The sequence below is a fragment of the Bos grunniens genome, chromosome 10 (genome assembly GCF_055505025.1).
Source record: "Bos grunniens cultivar Pamir isolate PY7600 chromosome 10, Bosgru_T2T1.0, whole genome shotgun sequence".
Taxonomy (NCBI): domain Eukaryota; kingdom Metazoa; phylum Chordata; class Mammalia; order Artiodactyla; family Bovidae; genus Bos; species Bos grunniens.
In genome coordinates this window covers 3,064,918-3,092,882 of record NC_141174.1, presented here as the reverse complement: position 1 = coordinate 3,092,882, position 27,965 = coordinate 3,064,918, and the positions used below count along the sequence as shown (strand labels likewise).

Genomic DNA, 27,965 nt, shown 5'->3' with positions numbered 1-27,965 from the left:
AGGATTTGCAGTGAATTGGCGTCTGTTAAACAGGTTTGAATGTGTGATTTCATGATGGTTCCCCCCCACCCCCATGGTGGTATTTTTAAGTAAACCCTTGCTGGTGGTGGTGTAGTTGCTAAGTCGTGTCCGACTCTTTGGACCCCAGGGACTGTAGCCTGCCAGGCTCCTTTCTCCTTGGGATTCAACCAGGCAAGCATACTGGAGTGGGTTGCCATTTCCTTCTCCAAGTAAACCCTTAATTCGTCCTTTTGGAGGATAATAGATACTAATTCATTGCTGTGAGAACCAGAAAAGTAAAGTTGAGCATTTATGCTTTCTTTTCTTTAAGGGTGGTACCACAGGGTGACAGAGTCATACAGGAGTTAGTGCTTGTGTCTGTAAGCGACGTTTTATCAGACTGAGCTCTGTCCGTGTATTTATGTATGGTCTCTGGCTCTCATACTACAGCCACAGAGTTGAACAGTTGCAACAGACCATGAAATCCACAAACTTAAAATTGAAAGTATTTGCTATCCCTTTTGATATAGAAGATGAAGGGAGCATCTTTTAAAATTATTTCAGCTTTTAGAAGTGAAACAAAATGATAGAATTATAGTAGTTTCCCCCCCAACTTACAGTGACTTAGTGAATCTAGGCACTGATAATGGCTACTAAAACTTTTAAAAGTGAAAATCCACTATTTTGTGCTTCCTGATGAAAGAATAAAAGACGACCCTAGTCTTGCCAGAGGATGTGAACCTGAGTGATAAAGCCTCTGGTGCAGCAGTCAGCTGGCAGGAGATACTGAGGCCATGAGTGTGCAATAGGCAAAATGTAGTTTGGGGGGCATTATATATATCAGTAGACTTACAAAATGCAAAGGACAAGGGTAAGGTGTCGTGTCTGTGTATGTACACTTGTATGATAAAATCACAAACTAGGTATTACTCCGGAGAAGGCCATGGCACCCCACTCTAGGACTCTTGCTAGAAAATCCCATGGACGGAGGAGCCTGGTGGGCTGCAGTCCATGGGGTCACTATGAGTCGGACGCGACTGAGCAACTTCACTTTCAGTTTTCACTTTCACGCAATGGAGAAGGAAATGGCAACCCACTCCAGTGTTCTTGCCTGGAGAATCCCAGGGATGGCAGAGCCTGGTGGGCTGCTGTCTATGGGTCGCACAGAGTCGGACACGACTGAAGTGACTTAGCAGCAGCAGCAGCAGCAGGTATTACTCTAAAAAACATCTGTGACTCCTTGTGGATAGGAGTACACAGAGGGAGGCTAGTGGGGTGGCTTCTTGTTCGGTTGCCAAGTTGTGGCTGCCTCTTTGCGACCCGATGGACTGCAGCATACCAGGCCTCCCGGTCCCTCACCATCTCCCGGGGTTTACTCAAACTCATGTCCATTGGATCCAACGATCTCATTCTCTGTCTCACTCTTCTCCTGCCTTCAGTCTTTCCCAGCATCAGGTCTTTCCCATGAGTTGACTCTTCACATCAGGTGGCCACAGTATTGGAGCTTCAGCCTCAGCATCAGTCCTTCCCATGAACACCCAGGACTGGTCTCTTTAGGATGGACTGGTTGGGTCTCCTTTCAGTCCAAGGGACTCTCAGGAGTCTCCTCCAACACCACAGTTCAAAAGCATCAATTCTTTGGCGCTCAGCTTTCTTTATGGTCCGACTCTCACATCCGTATATGACTACTGGAAAGACCATGGTTTTGACTATATGGCCGTTGGTTGGCAAAATGATGTCTTTGCTCTTTAATACACTGGTTTGTCAGTAGCTTTCTTTCCAAGAAGCAAGCATCTTTTAATTTCATGGCTGAAGTCACCATCCGCAGTGATTTTAGAACCAGAGGGGAGATCTATCACTGCTTCTACCTTTTTCCCTTCTGTTTGCCGTGAAATGGTGTGATCTTAGCTTTTTTAATACTGAGTTTTAAGCCAGAGTTTTCATTCTCCTCTTTCACCTTCATCAAGAGGCTGTTTCATTCCTCTTCGTTTTCTGCCCTAAATTTAGAGTGGTGTCATCTGCATCTCTGAGGTTGTTGATATTTCTCTCTGCGATCTTGGTTGTAACTCATCCAGCCCAGAATTTCACATGTTGTGGGGTGGCTTACTTAGTTCTATTTTCTAGCTGAATAAGATTATAATGGTGTTTTGCCTTACAAGAACTTATTAGGTGTTTTGTGAGGCTTTCTGTATCATTGTTTTGTTTTAAAGTAAAAGGTTAAGAAACTGAAAAGGGGTGAAGTGCCTCTGCTACTGAAGACTAGTACTGCTAGTACTGGTATCATTTGTTCACAAGCGCAGAGCCACACTGTGAAATTCATTAGTGTGCTTAGTCACTGTTGGTAGCTTTGTCTCCGACAGGTTTTTAAAAATCTAAATATGCACATATAATGGCTGGAGCTGTGGGTAGTGTTCGCCCATCCTTCTGACCTCTGTATTTTAATGAGCCTAGCCACCTCACAGTGCTTTGCTTTTGTCTTGGGTTAATCTGTCGCTCAGAGTGTATTTGGCCAGTCTTGAAACATTTATCAGAGCAGCAGCTCTTGCTTTACTGATTCTCTTCTGGTGTGTGTTCCCTTTCATTGATTTTTGCTCTTACTTTTAGTATATATGTCTATATTTTCTCTTACTAACTTGTGTTAGCCTGATTTTCGCAAATGTAAGCATCTAAACCCTGGGATTCTCTCGACGCGCCATTTTTGCTGCACATCACAAAGTTTTAGTTATTCAAGTGCATTTAACATATAGAATATGGGAGTTTTGGTTTGTCTTTTAATCGTTTTAACTATATACTGTGGACTTATTTGCATTGTGATCAGATAATGTGATTTGTATAATTTTTTTTAAAGTAGTTTAAGACTTAACATAGTCCATTATGTACATCTTCTATGTACATTTTGAAAGAAAGTGGATTCTAACTGTTGAAATGAAATTTCTGCATTTAGTAGTTAAAACTCTATAGCTAGTATTATTCAAGTCCTGACCTTGCTGAGTTTTTGGTCTGCTTATCAGTGATTGAGAGGGTTTTGAAATTGCTTGTCAGGATGACAGATCTGTCTTAATTTCTCAGTACTTCTGGTAGATTTTGCTTCTTTTACTTTGAGGCTATTGAACTAGGCGCATGTATATTTAAAATTGTCCTGATGAATTGAATCAGGAAGGTACATCTTCCTGATGAATTTAAACTTTTATCCTTATCTGTAACCCTCCATGTATTAAATGATGCTTTCATCTAAAACTCAGTTTTTTCCGATTTTAATGTAGCTAGTTAGTATTTGCCTCATACATCTTGTGTTCCATGCATTTGTTTTTAGTCTTCTTTGTCCTTGTTAGGTGTATGTCTTTTAATATTGTAAAGCTACATTATTGTTTTAAAATTCCGTCTGAGCTTGCTTTTTATATGAGTTTAAACCCTTCACATTTATGACGATTATTGATGGAGTTGGACTAGTTTCTGTCACCTTTTTTGGGGGTTTTGGGTTTGCCTGCTTTTATTTTTTGACCTTTTTTAAAGATTTATTAATTACATTACATTGTAATTGTTGTTGATTGCCCAGCTTTACTTTATTTTGTGTTTTTTTTAAATGGTTTTTGTTCTTTTACTGGTTACCACTGACATTTTACCATACAAATTTAGTATTCTAAAAGTCTATTCTGACCCCATCTGCAAACAGTAAATGGATCTTAGAATATCTTCGCTGCAGTCTTTACCTTCTCAGAATTTACATTGTGTTTCCAGTGCCTCATCTTGGTCCTTTTCTTTTTTTTTTTTTTTTATTGCATAAATTGGGTACCATTATTATTTAACCCAGGCTGTGTTTGTTCAGATTTACCAAACATATGTTTATTTTTTTTCTCAAATCTCTTGAATGTTACTTCAGTTCAGTTCAGTCTCTCAGTCGTGTCCAACTCTTTGCGACCCCATGAATCGCAGCATGCCAGGCCTCCCTGTCCATCACCAACTCCCGGAGTTCACTCAAACTCACGCCCATTGAGTCAGTGATGCCATCCAGCCATCTCATCCTCTGTCGTCCCCTTCTCCTCCTGCTCCCAATCCCTCCCAGCATCAGAGTGTTTTCCAATGAGTCAACTCTTTGCATGAGGTGGCCCAAGTACTGAAGCTTCAGCATCATTCTTTCCAAAGAACACCCAGGACTGATCTCCTTCAGGATGGACTGGTTGGATCTCCTTGCAGTCCAAGGGACTCTCAAGAGTCTTCTCTAACACCACAGTTCAAAAGCATCAATTCTTCGGCGCTCAGCTTTCTTCACAGTCCAACTCTCACATCCATACATGACCACTGGAAAAACCATAGCCTTGACTAGATGGACCCTTGTTGGCAAAGTAATATCTCTGCTTTTGAATATGCTATCTAGGTTAGTCATAACTTTTCTTCCAAACAATAAGCGTCTGTTAATTTCATGGCTGCAATCACCATCTGCAGTGATTTTGGACCATCATTTTACAGTATTTGGAAATATTTTTTGATGTGTATTCTTTGGAAGTTTCTTTAGAACGGGTCTGTTGGTGGTAAATTTCCCAAGAATCTGTTTACCTACAAGCATGTTCAGTTCCTCTTGTTCTTGTGCAGTGGCTTTGCTGCGTATATAAATCTGGGTTAGCAGCAGTCATTTGTTCTCACCACCTTGTTTGTATTATTCCACTGTCTTCTGGCTTCCATTGTTGTTGAATGGACTTCTGTTATTCTAATTGTCTGTCGTTCCTTTGTAGGTGATCTGTCCCTTTTCTGGCTGCTTTCAAGATCTTCTCTTTGTCTTTGGTGTTCTGCAGTTTCACTATGATGTGTCTAGGCATGGATTCCGTTTATTCTTCTATTTGGTATACGTTGAATAAAATTTTACATCTAAAGTAAAATACATTACAAAATACATGCTCACCCTGGAAAATTTGGAAAAAGAAATTGTAATACTTGCTGATAGATTAGAAGATAAATAGTACAGAGCAATTTAAAATAACAAGTGACGTATTTTGCTTCTTTATTTTCCACGCTGGTTCTCCTGGAGGCCACCTCTTATAAATGCTCCTGTTTCTTTCCTTTTCTCCATGTAATAATATGCTTGTACCACTGTTTCCTAAGTCAGCTATAGTTGGTATGTTTTGATTTCTTGCTTCAATATATTAGAATCTAACCCGCAGTTTTCCTTACCTCCATGCCTATATAGTAAATTAACTGTTTTTAGTTCATCGATTGATTACTTTTTATAATTTTAAGTAATATACCTATTTCTTGTGTAATTAACTGTGTGTATCAGTGTATTTTGACTCCTGAAAGATAAAGATATTTATGTCCTTAAATTCTTACGTATCTCTTCTCATCCCCTTACTTTTTAAATTCTGTCATCTCTGCTTCTGTATTGCTGAAGAAGATCGGATGCACAGGATGTTCTGATTTTTGTTTTGTTCTTTTGTTGTTGTTCTGCTTGTCTTGTTATTACTCTGCTTTGTAGGTTGGCTCTAAAAGTTGAGAACCAATAAGCAGCATTTAAATCTTTAAGATACGAAACACTTCTCAGGCCCAACTTTAGATCGTCTCGTCCAGTTCTTGGTCTAGGATTTCCCTGGAGTTGTTTCTTTTCTTTTCCTTGTGTTCAGTGTTTTGATTTTTTTAGGTTCTTCCCCCCTTCTTTCCTTGCCCTCCTGTATTATAGTTGGTGTCTTTGGGTTTCCCTTCTTTCCTTAAGTGCCTTCCTGCTAGAACCTCTGTCCTTGTCTTCTCATCCCCTGGTCGCTCTCTGGTCTGCTTCAAGGTTCCGTTCCAGGGTTCACTCCCCCGGGTTCACGTTGCGTTTCCTAGATCCCCTTGTCTTCCATTTTTGTCACCAGATCATGAAAAACTTAGGAGAAAGTATGGGAAATAAATTTTCTTGGCCTTTAGAAATCTAGTGTTTAATTGATACTAATTGATTCAGTACAGAAGTTTAATCCTCAAAAGTTGGAAGACGTGACTTCTTTGTCTTGAGGTTTCTTTGTTTATGCCGAGAAGTCGATTGCCCATCTGATTCTTAGTCCATTATTAATACTAGGGCTTTTCCTCTGGAAATATTTAGGATTTTCTCTTTTTCTTAATGGAAGAATAGTTGATTTCTATTTCAGGTGCACAGCAAAATGATTCATCTATACATGCATATATACATACACATACATACATACATATGAATTTTTTCCTTCAGATTCTTTTCCATTGTGGCTTGTTACCCTGTGTCCCTGATGTCTAACATTTACTGTGATGAGTCTAGGTACAGTTAGTTACTGTCTCTTTTGGGTCCTCAATTGTGACTTGATCATGTTCTACTCTGAAATATTTTCTTTTTTTTTTTTTTGAAATATTTTCTTGACTTTCTCTTCACTTCCCCTATTTTTTCTTTTTTTTCCAAAACGGGCAGATTTTTTAAAATTTCCACAAGTTCTCTCTTGTTTTGTTTTTCATATTATCTTGTGAATACAGGATCATTTCAAATTGTCTGAGGAACATAGAGGGTTTGAAGGATTTTTGTTTAAGAATTCTTTTTTGTTCCCCCCAAAATAGTTTCCTATCAGTTTTCATTTGCTCTTTTTGCTATTTCATTTGTAGACTCTTTTCAACAAGTCTGATCCTAATTTAAGAAAGTATTAGTCACTCAGTCCTGTCAGACTGCGATCCCATGGACTGTAGCCCGCCAGGCTCCTCTGTCCATGGAATTCTCCAGGCAAGAATACTGGAGTGGTAGCCATTGCCTTCTCCAGGGGATCTTGCCAGCCCAGGGTCTAACCCAGATCTGCATTGTAGGCAGATAAATTCTCTACCATCTGAGCCACCAGCAAAGCCCCCAGTTTAAGAAAAGGCAGTACAAAGACTTAGCTAGAGTTGGGCATGGGCTGGAAGCTTTATCGTTGGCAGGTTTTGTTTTAAATAAAGCAGGCAAGGAGGTGCTTTATCGGCCTTGAAATTGCAGAGGAATTTCCCTGGGGGCGCCGTATACTCCTACTAGCTGCCTGGATTTTCCCCAGATCATTTGCTGAGTTTCTTTGGAAAAGAGTATTTTTTTTAATTAAAAATTTTATCATTTAAATGTTGTGTGCCTATACCATTCGGAAAACCTAGTTTTTTGTTTCATATCCTTCGAAATCTTTGCTGATTGCTCCAGCCTCTCATCCGGTGCCCCTGTGTTCATTTCATCTGGCTCAGCACTGCCAACTCTCAGCTTTGTGTTTGGACCTTGGACCTGAATTCCTATCCAACTGTTTTATATATCTCCTTGGATATATAGTGAACCCTTTTAAACTTGTCTAAAACCAAACTGCTAACATCTTCCTAGCCAATCTGTTCTTCCTCCAGCCCTCCTTGTTTTAATTAATGGTAGCCATTCTTTGCAGTTGCTCAGGCCAGAAACCTGTGCTGTTCTTTCTTTCACACTTTCTGCCTTTCTTCCTTTCTTCAGTCTCCTTTCCTTCCTTCCCTCCTTTTCCCTCCTCGTCATCATCTACCTTCAGAATATATTAAAGTTCACCCACCCCTTATATCTCTGCGTCTTTTGCCCTCGTGAAAGCCATCGTCCACGACTTGCCTTGATGACTGCGGCGATGTCCTTCCTGATCTGTCCCTCGCAAACTTCCCTGTTGCTGTCTGTTCGCACAGCAGAGAGGGATCCTTTTAAACTGTGAGTTGGATCCCAGCACACCCTTGCTCAGAACCCTCTGCTGACTCCCTGTTATGCTCCCAAGGACAAAAGCCCTCCCCGATCTCATCACCTACCCTGCCAGGCCCCCCATTCTGTTCCTCTTGCTCTTCCCCAGACCTGCTTGGTGTGTTTCTCTTTCGGAGCATTCAGAGAAGAGCATGTGTGAGCCGCTTTTGCCCTCTTCTGGGAATGTTTGCTTCCTGTCGTCTGTAAGCTTGCTCATCTCTGAGGCCTTCCTTAGGTTCCCAGCCCCATTCTCCCTAATCCACTTTCCTAAAACTTTTTTCCTCTGTAGCACTTAACTGCCATCTTTTTTTAATCCAGATTTGGGACTTTAAATATCAGGAACATAAAATATATTTGTTTTTGAGGCTCATCTTCCCCTCACCACCTCAGTGGAAGCTCTTTGGCAAGGGCCGGGGGAGGGGGGTGTGTGTGTGTGTGTGTGTGTGTGTGTGTGTGGTTTGTTGGGGGGTGTGTGTGTGTGTGTGTGGTTTGTTGGGGGTGTGTGTGTGTGTGGTTTGTTGCTGTGTGTGTGTGTGTGTGGTTTGTTGCTGTTACTGAGCACCCAGAACACGGCTGGCATGGGGTAGCAGCTGAGTAGACGTTTGTTGCCTTCGTGGGTGTGTCGCTGCTGCCTCGCTTGCAGCTCTCCCAGTGTCTTGTCTATGGCTCTTCTGCTGGGCCTCAGCCAGTATTCATGTGTGTGTGTTCTGTTTTCCAGAAGTGGTTGAAATCTCACCTGCTATAATCTGCTCCCTAACCACACAATGCTAAAGTCATTTTTCAGTCTGTACACTCAATGTATGTATCTCGTTTATATACACACACTCAAATGCTATTATTGATATGTAGGAACATGTAAAAACAGAGTTCTAAGGAGTATCAAGATAAAAAATATTTTTAATATAATAGAATTTCTGATTTCCTTTCTCCACCTTCGTGGAGGAAGTGGATTATTGTCTTGGAAACCCAATTTGAAATCTACTGCTATATGTTGGTAAGAATTTGCGCCATTTTCACGTTCTTTACTTCATTTTTATGGACTCTCCAGAAGGAGAGGCTATAAATGTATATACTTAAAGTATATCATGTTGAACTGGAATCACTGTGAAGACTCCTGGTAAAAAGGAGTTTTCGTATTCAGAGAAAACAGGGAAAGTGCCCCCTCCGTCCTGCCCACTGCCTTCTGCAGAGTAAGCTCCACACTTGCAGCAGGTGTACGTCTGCAGTCTTAGTGTTTTTAAAAATCTGTTTGTACATATCCATCCTTTCTGGGTAGAGCAGAACTCTAAGTGTATTTCTGTACACACATACACATATGTATAAAAAGAGTTATACCACATGGGTTTTCTTTGTAATGCATTTTGTTCCATTTACTGTATCATAGAAGTGTCATAATACAGAGGTTATGAGTAGGGGCTCAGGGAGATAGACTGCTAGGGTGTTAAACCAGGCTCTGCCACTCACTCGCTGACCTTAACCTTTCTTGAGTTCTGGTTTCCCAAGAATATGTGAACTTTCTCTGTTGATGAATATTTACATTGGAGTCTGTGGAAGGATCGTTGCTTACTTTGCATTCTGAAGTTGAGCTGGGCACGCATGGGTGAGCAGGAAGCCTCCAGGGGGCTCCTTTTGGGCACCTGTTTCTTTGTGACCCATCCCCTGACACCCCCCTGCTTCTCTCACTGCAGCAATGTCTGCTGCCCTCCAGTGGCCCCTGACGTGCAGGCGGTGCCGGGCCCAGGGGGTGCCACGCCACCACCGTTAGCTGGCGCTCCTGAGGAATTCCATGTGGCTCCAAAGCCTTGTTAACTTTGAAAATTATTTTCTGTATAAAGATTTTGAAGATTTAGGTTAGTTTACAGGTAAGAATGAAGAAGTAAATAAAGATTCTTATATAAATGTCAGTACTTTTTCTTTATTCTGTTACAGGGAAGCCAAAGGCTGCAGTTCTTTATACAAATTCTTTTGGAGGGGCTGTGGGGAGTCGTGTTCACCATCTTGCATCATCATATTTTGCACAGCTTATTTGTTGGCTTAGTGAGTAAAACAAAGTAAAAACCTTTCTCAAACTATAGCCATGGAGAGATATACTCTGATGCATTCTCTGAATGCAGCAGACATTCTCTTGGATCGGAGGGCTTTAATTTTGTTAAGATGATGATACTCCCCAAATAGATCTTGGATTCAACTCAGTCTTTGTTAAAAATTTCTGCTGGCTTTTTTCCAGAAGATGCAGGCTGATTCTGAAATTTACATAGAAGGGGAAAGGACTTGGAATAGCCATAACTATTGAAAAATAATAAAATTAGAGGACTTACATTTTCCATTTTCAAAACTTACTGCAGAGCTGCAGCTATGCCATCTCCTGGCACTGGCATAAGGGTGTACATATAGATCGGTCGAATCGGGGTGAGAATCCAGAAATGAACCGGTGTGCTTGTGATCTGTTGTATTTTGACAAGGACGTAAAGACTGTTTATTGGGGAAAGAAGTCTTTTCAACAAATGATGCTCGAGAACTGGATAGCCACATGTGAAAGAATAAAGTTGGATCCTTACCGTGCACCATATATGAAAATTAACTCAAAATGGATCAGATGCATAAGTGTAAGAACTAAAATGACAACACTCTTAGGAGAAAGAGTTTGGTATAACTAAGTGAAGTCGGACTAGACAGTGGTTTCTTGTATGTGGCACCAGCAGCACATACAGCTAAAGAAAAAATAGGTGAAGTTGGGCTTTATCGAAGTTCAAAGCGTCTGTGCTTCAAAAGATAACTATCAAGAAAAAGGCAACCCACAGAATGGCGAAAAGTCACCTATGTAATAATTATGTAGCAGCAAACCAAGGCCAAATCCTCATTGTCTCTGTCTTTAAATTTCCACCAGGTCTCATATCAGTACAGTTGAATTCCATCATCACCACCATTTTTAATAAGGTTTGTGTCTCATTAGAGACATATGGGTGTGATCAAAGGTCCAGTTAGCTTCCAAATAGTGTCCTATTACTATTTTCAAGGGGAAATGAAATTCAAAATACTAGATAAAACAATTTAAAAATAATGCGAAGCTTGACAGTTACAGGTACATTGATGAGCAAAAGTACATTAAGTACACGTCATATTCAGGTATAAAGTACTTTATGTTATATTGCTTATTTATGCCTCAGGTCTTCAGTGGCCCTTTTCATATGAGGTAAATAATAGAAAATTCTTGGTGTGTCGTGTGTCTGCTTCCAGCCAATCACAAGCCAGAGTTGTTTCCTGTGTAATAATAGGGTCTGTTGTTTGGAGAGGAGCTGTAAGTAAGACTTACAGGATACAGGGGGCTGTGTGTTAAGGCTTCTCGGTTGAAGCAGAGAGAAAATTGGGTCTGGTTTGTTGAGCATTTTCAGATTTACTTTGAGTTCTGACTCCAGAAATGTACAATCCTGTCTTTTCAATTACAGGTTTTAAAACGTTACTGATGGTTTAATACTTCTTAAAGTCACAGCCTTAATGATTGCTTTTACTTTTGATGAAAGCTTAGTGAGCTGTGAAAGAAAAATTACCAAATATTAAGGAGAGAGAATTTTATGAAAATGTCATCAAGGTTTCCATCACCATCTTTACCAATTTTCTTTTCTCCTGGGCCAGTTGACTTAGGTTCAGTAACAAGTTCCTCTTGTTCACTGAATGAGCTAGACAGTATTTCCCATCTTTTAAGGAAAATATCAACTGATATCAATGAAATTAAAGGGATGAAAGCAGCAATTTTGACAGTGGAAGCAAATCTGTTTGATCTTAATGTTAGAGTGTCACAGAATGAAGCAAAAATTTCATCTTTGGAGGTTAAAATGAATGAGTATTCAACGTCTGAAGGCAGCAGACAGTTTGAAGATCTTCAGGAGGAAGTAGATTTTGCATCACAGTCAAGGACTACTGATGTAAAAATAATTGGTTTCCTTAGAAACATTGAGAAAGGTAAATTTTTAGAATGTGGTATTGGGTAACTTGACTGTCGTTTTCATATGGAGGCAGCAGGTCACAGAGAACTTGAATTTTTCGTGGACCTTTAATGACAAAATCTGTACATGATTTGTATTAGAAACCTAGACTTTAGAATTCCATCCTTTTTCGTGGATCTCTAAAAATGGTGTTTTGAAAAGGTTAGAGAGGTGAAACAAAACTTGAAATGTGAGAGAATGGTCTTCTTTCATCTATCTATTTGGTGAAATTACTTTAAAATGTATAATTCTGTCACTGTTCACTGTTTATGCTAAAGAGACCTGTTAGTATTTGAATTGGAAGAGCATACTCCCTGTAACCTAATCACATGTCAGTTTCCCAGGCAGCCCTTCAGGAATACAACTTGGCTAAGTATCTGTTTCGGGTCAGCTCCTGAGGATTTACTGGATTTTCAACCATGGTAATTTTGGAAGAAATTAACTTATTCTGGGGAGTAGGGCACATCATTAGGGAGTAATGTAGTGTAACTCATATTTAAAAGAAAATAGCGGATAACAATTTGGCAAATTTTAAACTTTTTTAAAAACCTCTTAATGAAACATGATAGTTGGTAAGCAGCTGCCAACTTAACATGCTTGCACTGAGTGAGCAAACTGTCCTTGTGAAACTGATGCAGTAGGTTTACTAAGCAGCAGCATGCACGCTCTCACTGATACTTCAGTAGTGTTTAGAACCCTATCAACTGCGTCCCTTCCTACACCGTACTGTTTGGCTTCTAAATCAACAAGTGAGGACCGAGTATCTGCTAGGCTGGGGTGTTCGGAGAAGTATGACGCCCTCGCAAACCTCAACTTGAAGATAGAAAAATCAGTTCTATATCTCTGTTTTGTTTTGCAGTGTAACTGAGAAAATTGTGAATCCATTTAAGAAATAATGCTCGAGCTGTGTGTCTTTCTTGCAGGATCGCTAAGTGCTTGTCCCGCGTTCTGTGGTAGAGGGCCTGGGCTGCAGCGCTCTGAGTGTCTCCTTCCCTGTGTGCTGCTCTCTGCCCGTCTGAGCCTCAGTGTGTCCTTTGGGAACTCTGTTCTGCGGTGGGGGCTGCCTTACCCGCTGAGAGCCCAGCAGCAGAGGGAGACCTGCTCGCGGGGATCTTGCCGCCGGCTGTCGCCCGTCTCCCCGGGAGCCAGCCGAGGGCCCAGGCAGCTGCCCTGCTGGCTTCTGCAGCCCTTTGCCTTCATCACTGTGCTTCTCTCCAGTCCAAGGAAACCAGCTTCCAGACAGGGAGAACCGTGGTCATTTTTGGTTTAACCTGAGTACAGGTTTTTGTCTTACAGACGTTTGGTCTAGGATTATTATTAAATTGTATTGTGGAAGCTTTAAGTTATTTTAAAGACTTTCAATTAGGAACCCAGAAAGATTATTTTGGTCTTAATTTCTGGGAAGCATATGAGCTGCTATTGTTCGTTTTTTTTAAGCATAGTGAAGTTTTAAAATTTATGTTCTAGGAACTCAACAGAGGCAGTTGTTATCCCGATTGCAAATTGACCCCGTAATGGCAGAAACTCTGCAGATCAGTCAAGGTTGGTGCTAATATTAAATTTCCATTTGTAATCTAGCATTTTTCAGTTGCTATTTCCATTCCTTACACCTCATTTAATGTATCCTGTGTCTCTTAGACCGTGCCCTAAGATGCTACATTAAGATCTGTGAAAATATTTTAGGGCCAGGAGTCGGGACCTGCGTTTTCTTCATGCTGAGTGGTGTTTACATTGTTCACCTCACACAGAAACTTGCTTCCTCTGACACCATCTCACCCCGGTCCCTGGAAACTGTTGGCTGTTCATGCCTCTGCTTTAGGGACCTCTTGAATCCTTACCCTGCTTTCCATTGAACTTTCTCCATTGCTCTGAGCTGCTTTAGTGTCCTCTGGCCTGTTAAACCTTATTCTCACTTTGATTTCGTGTTAGAAATGTTGTGGCCAGGTGTTTACCCAGAGCTTATCATTCTGAGAGCTGCTGTAACTTGTTTGCCTGTCTCCCTGACCCCCAGCACACATAGGCACATCCCACGGGCTACCGCAGGACCGTGGTGAGCACCTGATTTATGTCTGGTGGGACCGTTGTTGGAAGCTCTGGTTCCTCGACTACTCCGTGTCGACTCCTACTGAATTTTCCTCACCTGTGTTCAGGACTCCACAGTCAACAACGATATTCCCTTACCCTTCCTGGCCTGCTCAGAAAGGTGTGCTTATTCTCTCCAAGGATTACCTTCTACCCAGATGCCACATCATACCCAGTTGGCAAATACTTTGGTGTTGACACCCTTCTGTGACTTTCATCTCTCCCTCTCTCTGGTTTCTCCCTTCTGTCCGTCAGAGTGTTGAGATACACTGCATCCTTGATTTTGCCCTCATTCCCCAGCATTCCATCCTGCTTCTGCGTAAGTACTTTCATTCACAATGTGTGGTAGCTGCGGTCGGTGTGTTATTGGCACCGTCGGCACTTGCGCATTTCGTGTCTCCTTCGCTTACTTCCGTCCACAGTGTGTATTCTGTCTGCATCAAGCCGCTCTCCAAGGCTTACGTGTGAGCACAGCCGTTGCCTGCCTCCCGCTTTCTGTTATTTCTGAGAGCCCTTTTGTTTCTGCATATCCCTTTATTTTATTAACACCCTGGGTTTATTTCATGTCCTCTGTACTTTCTTACTTCTCTGAAGATATTAAAGGTGGTTTTGGACATTTTCTCCCCTCCCTTCTTGGTCTTGTTTTCTCCAGGTGGTTTGTTTTGATCACTGTCTTTCACGATAGAGGTTCTCAGGTGTCTGAGGATCCTTGCTTAACTTGTAATTTAAGAGCGGGGTGCTTAAGCTGATTGGCCTTTTGGGTTCATTAATTAGAGGATGAGGTAAGGGACTTCTGACTTCTGAGTGTAGGTCCTGCAGTAAAAGAGTGGCTTGTCTGGCCTGTCTGCTTTGGCGGTGCTGTGATGTCTGTGTCTTTGAGTCTTTTAGGTTGGTCAGCTTTTCCAGAGAAAGATGGTTCAAGAAGTGGATTGGGTGCCAGGGTTCTGGGAGCTCAGTGGGGACGGAACTGAGGTAGGCACCTCAACATTAACTTCTGTGTGATGTTTACTACACACACACACAGAGACAGAGACGCAGACAGACACACACCCTGAGGGAGGCACCTCAGCAGTTACTACTGTGTGATGTTTACTACACACACACACACACACACACACACACAGTTTTCAGAACAGTACTTCTTTCAACATGGCTGGCATTCATTAGTCTAGAAACCCTCTGTTTTTACCTTTTCAGGAGTCTAAAGCTCCACTTTGCTCCAGGGGAGAAGTGGTCAAAGATTATCAGGAAATCTAACTGCTTTTTACAGTTTTAATAGTATGCATTGAGTTAATTTTGCACCTTTTCTGTCAGACCATGACGCTTCATCCGTAAACCTCTTGAGCAATGATCAACAGGAAAGCATATTTCCAGTTATTCCAAGTGTCTTCAAGGGTCGCAGTAGGGGAATAGCTGTGGTAAGGATCACAGAAAAGAAAACGGATACATAGAGTTTAGGGAGAGCTACCTGCTTCTGGATGGATCCTTGAACCTGCTTCTGCTGTGCCCTGCCTTCTCCCAGCCCCTGCCCAGGCCCCCTGTGCTGCCCACTTCTTGGCCTCGGAAGAAGCTTGGGATCCATATTATTCATTGTTAGTTGAAGACTCAGCTTTTAGAGATCTACTAAGTTTTCCCCTTTTAAAATGTGCTTATTGCCCCCGACATACCATGTACCCACTGCAGTTGACGTGTAGACTCTTAACCACTGGAACATCAGGACAGTCCCTGGTTATCTCTTCTTTTACAATTATTTTCTTTGTGAGGTGTTTTTTGTTTTTTAATTTAACCCTTTACTGACATTTTATTAGAGTTTCAGTTCAGTTCAGTCGCTCAGTCATGTCCGACTCTTTGCGATCCCATGAATTGTAGCACACCAGGCCTCCCTGTCCATCACCAACTCCCAGAGTTCACTCAAACTCATGTCCATCGAGTTGGTGATGCCATCCAACCATTTCATCCTCTGTCATCCCCTTCTCCTCCTGCCTCCAATCCCTCCCAGAATCAGGGTCTTTTCCAATGAGTCAACTCTTCGCATGAGGTGGCCAAAGTATTGGAGTTTTCAGCTTCAGTATCAGTCCTTCCAATGAATAACCAGGACTGATCTCCTTTAGAATGGACTGGTTGGATCTCCTTGCAGTCCAAGGGACTCTCAAGAGTCTTCTCCAACACCACAGTTCAAAAGCATCAGCTCTTCGGCGCTCAGCTGTCTTCACAGTCCAACTCTCACATTCATACATGACCACTGGAAAAACCATAGCCTTGACTAGATGGACCTTTGTTGGCAGAGTAATGTCTCTGCTTTTGAATAGGCTGTCTAGGTTGGTCATAACTTTCCTTCCAAGGATTAAGCGTCTTTTAATTTCATGGCTGCAATCACCATCTGCAATGATTTTGGAGCCCCCAAAAATAGTGTCTGACACTGTTTCCACTGTTTCCCATCTATCTGCCATGAAGTGATGGGACCAGGTGCCATGATCTTCGTTTTCTGAATGTTGAGCTTTAAGCCAACTTTTTCACTCTCCTCTTTTCACTTTCATCAAGAGGCGTTTTAGTTCCTCTTCACTTTTTGCCATAAGGGTGGTGTCATCTGCATATCTGAGGTTATTGATATTTCTCCCAGCAATCTTGATTCCAGCTTGTGCTTCTTCCAGCCCAGCGTTTCTCATGATGTACTCTGCATAGCAGTTAAATAAGCAGGGCGATAATATACAGCCTTAACGTACTCCTTTTCCTATTTGGAACCAGTCTGTTGTTCCATGTCCAGTTCTAACTGTTGCTCCCTGACCTGCATATAGGTTTCTCAAAGGGCAGGTCAGGTGGTCTGGTATTCCCATGTCTTTCAGAATTTTCCACAGTTTATTGTGATCCACACAGTCAAAGGCTTTGGCACAATCAATAAAGCAGAAATAGATGTTTTTCTGGAACTCTCTTGCTTTTTCCGTGATCCAGTGGATGCTGGCAATTTGATCTCTGGTTCCTCTGCCTTTTCTAAAACCAGCTTGAACATCTGGAAGTTCACGGTTTCACGTACTGCTGAAGCCTGGCTTGGAGAATTTTGAGCATTACTTTACTAGCGTGTGAGATGAGTGCAATTGTGTGGTAGTTTGAGCATTCTTTGGCATTGCCTTTCTTTGGGATTGGAATGAAAACTGACCTTTCCCAGTCCTGTGGCCACTGCTGAGTTTTCCAAATTTGCTGGCATATTGAGTGCAGCACTTTCATAGCATCATCTTTCAGGATTTGAAATAGCTCAACTGGAATTCCATCATCTCCACTAGCTTTGTTTGTAATGATGCTTCCTAAGGCCCACTTGACTTCACATTCCAGGATGTCTGGCTCTAGGTGAGTGATCACACCATTGTGATTATCTGGGTCGTAGAGCTCTTTTTTGTACAGTTCTGTGTATTCTTGCCACCTCTTCTTAATATCTTGTGCTTCTGTTAGGTCCATACCATTTCTGTCCTTTATTGAGCCCATCTTTGCATGAAATGTTCCCTTGGTATCTCTAGTTTTCATGAAGAGATCTCTAAGTCTTTCTCATTCTGTTGTTTTCCTCTATTTCTTTGCATTGGTCACTGAGGAAGGCTTTCTTACCTCTCCTTGCTATTCTTTGGAACTCTGCATTCAGATGCTTCTATCTTTCCTTTTTTCCTTTGCTTTTCACTCCTCTTCTTTTCACAGCTATTTGTAAGGCCTTAGAGTTTCAGGAGGATGCAAATGTGTGGATTCAGCCTGTGGTCCTCACCCAGGAGGTGTCGCTAACTCTGCCATCTGTCTGCTCTGCCTGACGCAGGCCGCGCTCAGGAGTGTTGATGGGGTGACGAGAGGCTCGTGTCGAGAATAAAGCTGTTTTCTGTGCACACTTGTCTGCGCTCTGTGGTGTGTGGCCCTGATGTTCCCATGTTTTCTTCCATCTCCTGTCGTTTGTCTTCTGGGACTTCACTGTCTGTTGTTCCACTAGTTCCTTTTCCTTCTCCTTCAGTTCCCTTCCTCTCCTGCCCCTTAAAATGTTACCTTTATCCTGTATCCTGCCCTGAGCATTATTTTCATCTCATCCGTATTCTCCCGAGATGCAGACTAGTAGAACTGCTGTGCCTCAAAGAGGGAGAAGAGGGGGGTGAGGAGCCGCAGCCCACAGACTGCACCCTGGCCCCTCCGTCTGCTAGCTGTGCGGACACGGTGAACCAGAGGAGAACTCAGTGCAAACCAGGCGTCTGCAACCCAGGAGGGATCTGCTTCCTGGGCTCTCTGTGAGGGCTCAGGGAGAAGATAGCCATGCTGAATATGTACAGTTGACCACACGTTGTCATCTCACCATCAGCAGAGACTCTGTTTCTTTCTTCTCTCCCGCTCGTAATAATAAAATCTGAATTTTCAACTTCTTTCTGAACACCTGAGAGTCCTGCAAAGACCTCAAACTGAAGAAGCCTGAACTGGAAACGTGTCTTTGCCCTCTGTTGAGTCTGCTCTCTGCCCTGTCCTGATCGTGCTCCTCCCCCTCCTCCTACACTCATCTGCGTCTCTCCTGCCCTTGCAGGGGGAGGCAGGTTGCCTCTTCCTGGGACAGTCGTTTAAAATGCACCTTCTGTCACTGCTAGTGCCGCGTGAGTGTAGAACGTGTCTCCCCTCCTCTAGGTGTGCGAGAGGAAGGCGGCGTGGGCAGGAGCCCCATGGCTGAGACCTGGGGCTCCAGTCCATCCCTCCCACTTTCTCTTTTTCTAAAAAAACATGCTCATGTCACTTCACTACTTAGAAACCCTGGTTTACTTCTTACTTCTTGACCAGAATCCAGGCTCATCGGCACAGGGGCACATAGAAGACCCTTTAGGCCTCAAGCCTTCTTGCTATCCAGTCTGTTCAGCCCGCCACTGGGGTCCCTCTGTTTTTCTGCTTTTTCTTGGCGTAGCTCGCGCAGTGCTCTTAGGTTTCCATTTTACTTAACGAGTGGCCCTGAATCCGCGTGCTCTGAGCTTTGGTCTCTGTTGCCTGTTGAGGAGCAGAGCTGCTCCTGACGTTGGTCGTGACACCTGCTGGTGTGCCGGCGGTCTGTGTCCCGGGCCTTGGGTCTTGGTGTATTTTATAAAGTACTTGAGCTTGAAAATTATATTGTAGGTGATGTGATCTGTGGCTGCTTGCATTAAAGTTCAGTGTTATCCTTGCTGTATTTTTATCGATGTCTATTCATCTTAAAATTCTTTTTCAAAGTAGTCTGTCTTCAACCAGTCAGAAACTATGCCACTTTTATTGTTTTCATTCGGGTGTGCTCTGTTCCATAAGTGTGCAAAATGAACAAAACAGATTTTAAAGAGTTTTTTAACAATAGCCTTTGTATCATGATTCTAGGGCACATTAGGAGTCTGTATTCTTTGTTTATAGAAAATATTGTTGTACTTTATATTGTTACTAATATCCCATTAGGTACCTCATGGAAGAACCTTTCTTCTATCTGTAGGCAGGAAGTTCATTAGAATGCCTTGGTAATACGCTGTATGAGCAAAGGAATGCTTGACTTCTTTGAAAAGATGTTTGGCATAGAATTGCAGCCTTATTCCTAAGTTGAACCATTGTAATTTTCCTTTAAAATAATTACAAATATATAAAGGATTGACATTCTTCTCACGTGTGTGATGTTGGGAATGCAAGATAAATTCAGAAGTAAACATTTGTGGCCAATTTCTTTGGCTCAGATTACTATGACATGGAATCCATGGTCCATGCAGACACAAGATCATTTATTCTGAAGAAGCCAAAGCTGTGTGAGGAGCTCGTAGTGGCAGCGAGCCAGGCGTCGGGGATGGAGACCGCAGACGCCCTTCGGGCCCGCTCGGGACACCTTGTGCAGACACGGTAGATGGCCTCTTTGCTTTGTAGCTCACGTGTGTTGATAGACAGTGGAAGTTAACCGCCAGCGCCCAGCCCCCTCCTGCCCGTCCTGGCCCCAGTGTAGATGCTGTGTTGACTGAGAAGTTAGGCCGTGTGTCATAAGGCACACCCAGTTCTCAAAAATTTCAGTTCATCTTTCTTATTCAGAAATCTGTTACCATACAAGTAAGTCAGTATATGATTTAGCTCTTTTAATAAGATTATTTTCTTTATGCACATCCAGGAAATGAAATTTTAAAAGCCAGATGATAAGAATTAGGACATCTCAGTCAGAGAGTTAGCAGATTGGGTTGGGGTGATTATCGCCATAGATAATGGACTGAATGTTCTGTAAGGAAACAAACGTAGAGTTAATAAACTTAGTGTGTACAGAACGGCTGGCTCTTGTGTTCTGAGCATAGATGCTGACTTCTCCATTTGTTTCCACATGACCCTGTGAAGGTCCAGTGGGTGCCGGGGTCAGGGCTGAGGGAGAGCGCCCTGAGGGCAGCCTGAAGGGCTGGTGCCGACGCCACAGAGATTGGCCCTAGTCATCGTGCGTGAGCAGGAATCCGCTAGCCGTCCCTGGGAGTCCTGTCAAGGCTTGTTTGTTAGTGAAGAAACTGCAGACCAGTCAGGGCAGTGGTAGTTTTTTGAAGAGCGCTGTAGGAGGCTCGGCTTTTTGTGCGTTTCCCTAATTCTGTGGTATTTTCTATCTGTCTGGCAGAGATCTTGTACAACCAGATAAACCTGCGAGTCCCAAGTTTATAGTGACGCTGGACGGTGTCCCCAGCCCCCCAGGATACATGTCAGATCAAGAGGAGGACATGTGCTCTGAAGGAATGAGACCCGCACAGCACCCTGCAGCCTCACACGGGGGCCTCGCGGGCCTCCTCCACCCGCAGCGGTCGCGCGTGCTGAGCAGGCAGCTTGAGGACCCAGATGGTAGCTTTGCAAACGGTGTGTGGGGGCTCAGCCCGCCCTCTCAGGGTGCCGGCGTCACGAAGGACGTCTTTGCCATGTGTCTCTACCTCGAATGAATGTTGGTTGGAGGTCTTTTAATCGTAACTTGGTGGTGGCCTGTATACTTCTTCAGACTAAATGGCCAATTGAATTTGAAACTGTTTGTCCTCTGTGTATGCCAAAGCGGAGTTCCACCGTGGAGGCCTACAAACCCCTCTCCACGATGCTTGTTAAAGGATGGATTCTTGCTTGGTGCCTTGTTTATCCTTTTTTCCCATTTAGAAACTGTATTTGTTATGTTCCTCTTGAACCAGCAGCAGTTGGTTACTCTTGTAATTAGTAATTAACTGGACAGAAAACTCTATTTGGATTTTGATGTTATTTCTACTTCAGTGACATTCCCTTGAAAGGAGTTTCTTATCTGATACTTCAAAGTACTTCTTGGAGGTTTAGGAAAAAACCTTGTTTAAATTAATATAGAAACATTGTAGTAGAGATGAACTCAGTTCAAATGGTGACATGATTTTAGGCAGATGGACACTTCTTAGCAGTGCTTCTCTCACTGGAATCAGTGGCCAGTGCAGTGCCTTGAGCATTTTCATTCTTGATAGTGAATACCAGTCATATTCCTCACAGCTTATAAAGATTTTAGGAACACCTTCATTGGTAAACCAGAGAGACAATTACTGAATATTAAATATGAAGAGCCTTAAAGAAAAAGCAATAATGGGTTCTGAAATTTTCCCACAGTAATCCTCTTCTTGTTAGAGATACGAAAATGTATTAAATACCTTTTTTAGTCACTAAAAATAGCCTTTAGGGGGAGATCGTCAGTGAGCAAAGGACATATTGCTGCTATCTTGAACAAAGTGGACTGCTGTGAATCAGTTCTGATTGGTGGAGTGAGTTATAAAATCTTGACTTTTCTTTCAAAGGAAGAAAAATTGTACGTGTTAATAACAGAGGTGATAACTGCAGTAGTCAGGCAGTTCAGATTTCTTGACCCCATATATTTTGTTTAAAATATGAGAAGATTCCAGTGTTTTAGTACTTTGGATTTCAGTTTGGTAGTTTAATTTTTGGTACCTTAGGGTCTTGTTTAGTTGCCAAGTTGCATCTGACTCTTTGTGACCCCACGGACTGTAGCCCCCCAGGCTCCTCTGTCCATGGGATTCTCTAGGCAAGAATACTGGAGTGGGTTGCCATGCCCTCCTCCAGGGGATCTTCCCGACCCAGGGATGGAACTGGCGTCTCCTGCACTGGCACGTGGATTCTTTACCCCTGAGCCACGCGAGAAACGCAGTTTCAGGTCTAATTTGGTTTAAACGTAGACATGCGTGTGCAGCTTTATTGGTGTATGCGCCACAGCAGTGACCCTCTGGGTAGCGGAAGCTGTCCCTCAGGCTGCGTGGTGCTGTGGCTGTCACAGAGACGCCTGTGATGGGGCGCTGCCTTCACGGCTTTGACCCGGGCCTCTCAGTTTCTCGCTGCTGCTCAAAGACAGAGCTCTGTGGCGGAGGACGCAGGGAGGCCGAGAAGGCCCCATCAGGAGGCTCTCGTCCGGCCTGCTCTGCCTGCCCGGGTGGGGGTTTGACACTCGGTAGTTGCTTTCCTGTCCAGTGTTTCAAGGATGCCACCAATCGCAGCGGCTGTTTTAAGCCACCCTGGCTGGCCTTTCACGGCAGCCCAGATTTTATACTTTGCGATAAAAAGTGAATTTGCCTCTTAAAACTTAAACAGGAAGAGTGTTCATAGCTTATGAAGTAAACGTTAGAGAAAACCAGAGTTGTGAACTTTGTGGAGTTTCCTCACTGTGGGTGGGGTTGTACGGGTGGCTTGTCAAGGTTTCCTGGTTAGGGAAGCTTGTGTGGGTGTTCTGGTGGGTGGAGCTGGATTTCTTCCCTCTGGAGTGCAATGAAGTGTCCAGTAATGAGTTATGAGATGTCAGTGGGTTTGGAGTCCCTTTGGGCAGCCTGTATATTGAAGCTCAGGGCTGTGTTCCTGTGTTGCTGGAGAAATTTGTGTGGTATGTCTTGCTCTGGAACTTGTTGGCCCTTGGGTGGTGCTTGGTTTCAGTGTAGGTGTGGAGGCGTTTGATGAGCTCCTGTTGATTCATGTTCCCTGGAGTCAGGAGTTCTCTGGTGTTCTCAGGATTTGGACTTAAGCCTCCTGCTTCTGGTTTTAAGTCTTATTTTTACAGTAGTTTCAAGACTTCTCCATCTGCACAGCACCGTTGATAAAACATCTCCTTTCGAAGACACTGGGCTGCCTTTCTGGGTGCCTACTGTCCTCTGCCGGCATTCAGAAGTTGTTTTATGGATTTGCTCAGCATTTAAATGTTATTTTGACGAATCTGTGGGGGAGAAAGTGGTCTCCCCGTCCTCTTCCTCCGCCATCTTCTGAACTTTGTGTATGTATGACATTTTTTTGTCAGAAAGATACTGTCCTTGTCCAGTGTCTAACTTCTTAGTGTTGCTCCTGAGAGCTGTCAGGAGCTACTTTACTCCGTTTCCAGAACACCCTGCTCTTGGGTATTCTCTTAATGTCTGGGTTCTCATGTATATGCCAGAGTTTAAAGCATGTTCTTTAGGAGGGGAAGGTGAAACACATTTTCTCTGCAGGAATTACACATCAAAAAAAAAAATTAATAATTGGAGAAAACCCTTCCTTCCAGACTATCGTAATTTGAGACTAAGGATACTTTTCTATCCTGGAGCTAGATAATGACCTTCACTGAGTTTAAAGGCACGTGGGCGCAGTCTTGGCAGTCTGGGGGTGCTCGTGGTAGGCTTCAGGGCCAGGCTCTGTGCCGTGTTCTCGTTCTTGAAGATGGAGGTGGGCGCGCTGGAGCAGGAAGTACTCCTTAAACTGGCTGTGGAACTGCCTTTGATCGATTGCCTGTGCTACATTCTTGTTTCCATGGAATCACAAAGCTCTAAGGAAGACAGTTTCTCTTGGTTTAGATGAGGAAACAGGAGTTCGGAGATGTTGGAGCACACGCCCAGGGTGTCTAGCTCAGCCGGTCAGCGACAGAGCCAGGTTTGAGCTGCAGGAGGACTCGGTGGTGTGGTTGAAGTGCTGTTTGCTCTCATAAACATGAATGAGAAATTTGTTAGTAAGACCCTTGGGTTTTTTTCCTAGGGTGTCGGATCAGTAGCTGGCATCTCATTATGGTCTTCAGGTGTTACTTGGTTTATTCTATGTTTTAAGTTTCAGTTAGTTGCTGTCATTTAAAAATTAGATGGCATAGGGGACTTCACTGACCGTCCAGTCGTTAGGACTCCCAGCTCCCACTGCAGGGGCCTGGGTTCCCTCCCTGATCGGGGAGTGGAGATCCTACATGCCGCACAGCTCAGCCCAAAAACAGAGTAGAGTTTAGATCCCAGATGAAAAGGTGTTTGCTTCCTGAGTCGGGCACAGTCTGGTGGCACGAGTACCGTTTGCTGACATCGGCGTCGTTGAGGGTGTCGTTTGACGCGCCCGGGAGGGGTGGTGCTGAGCAGCACCTCGGGGTCACACGTGTGCTCTCCCCACCGCTCTTCTGAGCAGGTTTCCTCCGTGAGGCTTTCTTCCATCGTCACCTCACATCTGGACAGCCTCACGCTGATCTGTTAAGTGATCCTCTGGGCCCCTCTAGGTCCTAGGACATTTGTGACGCTTTGGGCAGAATCTTTGCCTTCCTTTGTCCATTGATGTGAATTTATCACCTGTACCTAGAAAACTGCGCATGCCTCGGCGAGTGGGGACACTTGTTTGTAGACACTGACTGTCCTGACCTGAACATGAGAATTCGTGCACGCTTTTATCTCCTCGTGTTTCCAGTTCCCATTTCATTTTATTGGTTCCCTAGTTGACACTCTTTTCTCTTTTAATCTTCATTCAGCTGAAATAATTCTGAGAATTGGAGTTCTTCGGGGAGAACTGACTCTTGTTGAGCGTCCCTGTCCGCTTTCCTCTTCCCGTTGAGAACACTAGTCTACATCCTAGTAATCTTTCTAAGATTCTAGTTGTATTATTTGGACTCATTTGTTTTGTGTTACTGTAGACATAGAACGTAAGGCTCTAAGACTGGGTGTTGAGGGAAGTTTACTAAAGGGGTCACGTCCTGAGTTGGTTATAATAAGTGAAAGACTTTTGGTTCGTTCCCCTCTGTAGCTGAGATGAGCGAGCTGAGCGTGGCGCAGAAGCCGGAGAAGCTGCTGGAGCGCTGCAAGTACTGGCCTGCCTGCAAGAACGGGGACGAGTGCGCTTACCATCACCCCGTGTCGCCTTGCAAGTGAGTCGCAGCAGCTCGCGCCTGGCTTTCAGGTCCCTTCCTCGGGAGAGCCTCCTGGCGCTCCTGTGACCAGGCGTGGGCTTTGTAACTGCGTGCAGCGGAGGCACTTGTGAGCCCTCCAGGACAGCGCACACTGGTGTCGTCTGAGCGCGAGGCGGCAGGGGTCGCCTCTGTGCCTCTTGAGGTGCTTAAACTTCTGGGTTTGAGGATTCTGTACATTGAAGGAGTAACAGACAGGTTTGGCCTTGGGAGTTTAAGATGAAGCAGGGCAAAAGCTAACAAGAGTTTTGCCAGGACGCACTGGTGGTAGCAAACGCCCTGCTGCATAAAGTGTTAGAGAGACCTCAGTTACAGAGTAGACGGTGTCTCTTCTTGTCCCAAGAAACACTTCTGTCTCTCATGGTGACTTGGCTTGAGATGAAAGTCTGTGATTCCCCCAGGCCTTGAAGTAGGCATTTGTGCCCTGTTTTGATGTCTGGCGTCATTTAGAAATGGGAGTTTGCTTTTTTTTTCTTGTTACTTCAGTGTTTCTCAAAACAAGTAGTGATGGAATTAAGAGCACAATGGACCATCTCTACAAAAAAACCATGTATTTGGGAGATTAAATGTGAATAATACGTTTTATTTTGTTTTATAGAGCCTTTCCCAATTGTAAATTTGCTGAGAAGTGTCTGTTTGTTCATCCAAATTGTAAATACGATGCAAAATGTACTAAACCAGACTGTCCCTTCACTCACATGAGCCGAAGAACCCCAGGACTGCCTCCAAAACCAGGTCAGTGACTGCACTTCTGCATTTGAGTGAAGAGGGGAAAGTTTTGTGACTGTGAACTGAATTAAAAAGAAATAGTTTGAGGTCATTGTGTAAGAATCAGTTAACTAGTTTTACAGAACAGGTGTGTCCATTCTGTAGCATTCTAAAGTGTTGGATCTTGAGTAGTGAATATTATAAATGTCCATTTTTTAAAGTAGTTCCCATAAAAACATCCACAAACTGCACTGAAAATTATTTTGCCAAATCTCATCTCTGTCCGCAGTCACAGCACCAGCACCGCCTTCCAGTAGTCAGCTGTGCCGCTACTTCCCAGCGTGTAAGAAAATGGAGTGTCCCTTCTATCATCCCAAAGTAAGAACTTTCACCTTCCCAAAAAGGAATTTAGTGGCAGCTTGTTCACTAGCAAACTATATGTTGTCTTCCTTTTTTTTTCTTTCCCAGTTTAACTTTTTTGTTAAAAGTTAACGTCATGGTTTTTAAGACCTTTAAGTTATTCCCTAGTTGTCCCTGAACCTGTGTGTGGCCCGTTAGGCCCAGTTGTCTGAACTGGTTTAATGTTAGTAGACTAACCTCCCGTGGGCTTAGACGGTAAAGAACCCACTTGCCAAGCAGGAGACCTGGGTTCCATCCCTGTGTCAGGAAGACCCCCTGGAGGAGGGCATGGCAACCTACTGCGGTATTCTTGCCCGGAGACTCCCACGGACAGAAGAGCCTGTGGGCTGCAGTCAGTGGGGTCGCAGGGACTCGGACGCGACTGAGCGGCCCAGCGCAGCAGCCTCCTGTCCCGGATGCTGCTTGTCGGGTTCTGCTCTTCTTTGCCCCAAACGTGTGTCCCCCTCCCCACCCTCATGCCAGATGGGAGGCGCTGAGGCGCAGCGGTGCTCAGTGACGCCATCTGTAGTCCACACGGGTACCTGCAGTTGGTCGACGCGTCTCCAGCTGTCTGGCTGCTCGGCATGAATCACCTTCTCTTTGAAAGGCAGCCTAGTGGCCACGTGAGAGGCCTTCAGTTCCCCAGCTGCAGTCGGACGCAGATGAGGGTGAAGATGGGGGGTGCTGGGCAGGATGGGCAAGTGGTTATTACAGGAGTGAGAGGAACTCTGTTATACGCTCAGCGTCCTTTTGAAGTTTACCTTGTTACTCTTCGATTAGGATTTTGTCTTGGTGGGCGTGCCTGTTTGAGGGCTTCAGTAGTAGTAAAGGAAATGTGAACAGTCTGTGTCTGCTGCCCCGTTGCCCTTCCAGGCTGGCTCCTGTCACCCCAGGGGGCTGTGGGTTTCTGCGTTAGCTTTGCAGGTGTTGTTGAAACTGCTGTCTGTCTTCAGCACTGTAGATTTAACACTCAGTGTACGCGACCTGACTGTACGTTCTACCATCCCACCATCACCGTACCACCACGGCATGCCTTGAAATGGATTCGACCTCAGACCAGGTAAAGGTTAGAAGTAGTTTTCCTAATGTCATTTCAAATGCTTTTCTAGTATATGTAGTACTTTCTTACATTTGTAAGCATACAAATTTGGGGGGAGCATCACTTTTTGTCTGCTGTTCACTTAAGGGTCTTTGGCAAAATAATTTACTACATAAACCAAATTTTGTTTGATTCAGCAATTGCTTGTTTGCCTCAGACTTTAACTTCTGAACGCACTATGTGAGCTCAAGGCCTTCAGATCACAAACTTTCACATCAGTTTTCTTAGACATTGTTAAACGTTGAAATTTTCAAAATGTTTTACTGTGACCCTTACATTTAAATGCATATATTAGTATCTTTTATGTACCTTATATAATTTATTCTTTTACAAACTTTATCTTTACATTGTAATCTGTAGAGCAAATGTCTGAAAATACTCAACTTCTATTAACTGACGTTAATTAAAGCAGCTAATTGAAAAACTTTTGGTTTTGTTTATTCAGTGACTGACACCCAGTCCTGCCTGACAGAAGAGTGTGGCGTTTGAGAGTTTCCACCTGCTGATGAAAGACATTCTACAGAATTTGTCAAATCTTTGAAACTTGGAATATATTGCTTTCATAATATGAAGTTTATTGCCTATCTGAAGTGTCTAATTTTTCAAGTTTGTAAGTTTATTAAGTGATTTTAACATTGGGTCTTTTTTTGTTGTTTTGTTTTGACTGCAAAGACAGTTTAAGGAGAAGCTGAAATCTATTAAAACACTTGAGGCGCGTTTGTACTCTGTGTTCAGGTATCAGAATTTACAACGTGGTGCCTTCACTGTTGCTACTGCTGATCCAGCCGAGGCCCAGCAGTGCTGTGTGGAGAGTGCTGTGTGAGGGGAGGGTCCTTATTCCAGAAGTTGGATGGCTGCTCTCACGTTCCG

General features: G+C 43.6%; 1 protein-coding gene across 27 annotated transcripts in view; it reads left to right on the top strand.

The window, feature by feature from the left end:
- The window catches only part of ZC3H14 (zinc finger CCCH-type containing 14), a 41,655-nt gene extending 13,988 nt beyond the window's left edge, over positions 1-27,667 (top strand). For 6 of the 27 annotated variants that reach the window (XM_086319261.1, XM_086319253.1, XM_086319258.1 and 3 more), the window contains 8 exons: positions 13,135-13,209; positions 19,437-19,596; positions 20,339-20,571; positions 24,730-24,850; positions 25,488-25,624; positions 25,887-25,975; positions 26,950-27,056; positions 27,541-27,667. In XM_086319261.1, coding sequence (XP_086175387.1) covers positions 13,135-13,209; positions 19,437-19,596; positions 20,339-20,571; positions 24,730-24,850; positions 25,488-25,624; positions 25,887-25,975; positions 26,950-27,056; positions 27,541-27,547 — 929 coding nt within the window. In that variant the 3' untranslated portion in view covers positions 27,548-27,667. Of the gene's footprint in view, positions 1-13,134; positions 13,210-13,678; positions 14,722-19,436; positions 19,597-20,338; positions 20,572-24,729; positions 24,851-25,487; positions 25,625-25,886; positions 25,976-26,949; positions 27,057-27,540 lie in introns of those variants that run through there. The other 21 variants (XM_086319274.1, XM_086319263.1, XM_086319272.1 and 18 more) reach the window with 7 other exon arrangements.
- The last annotated feature ends 298 nt before the right edge of the window (positions 27,668-27,965 follow it).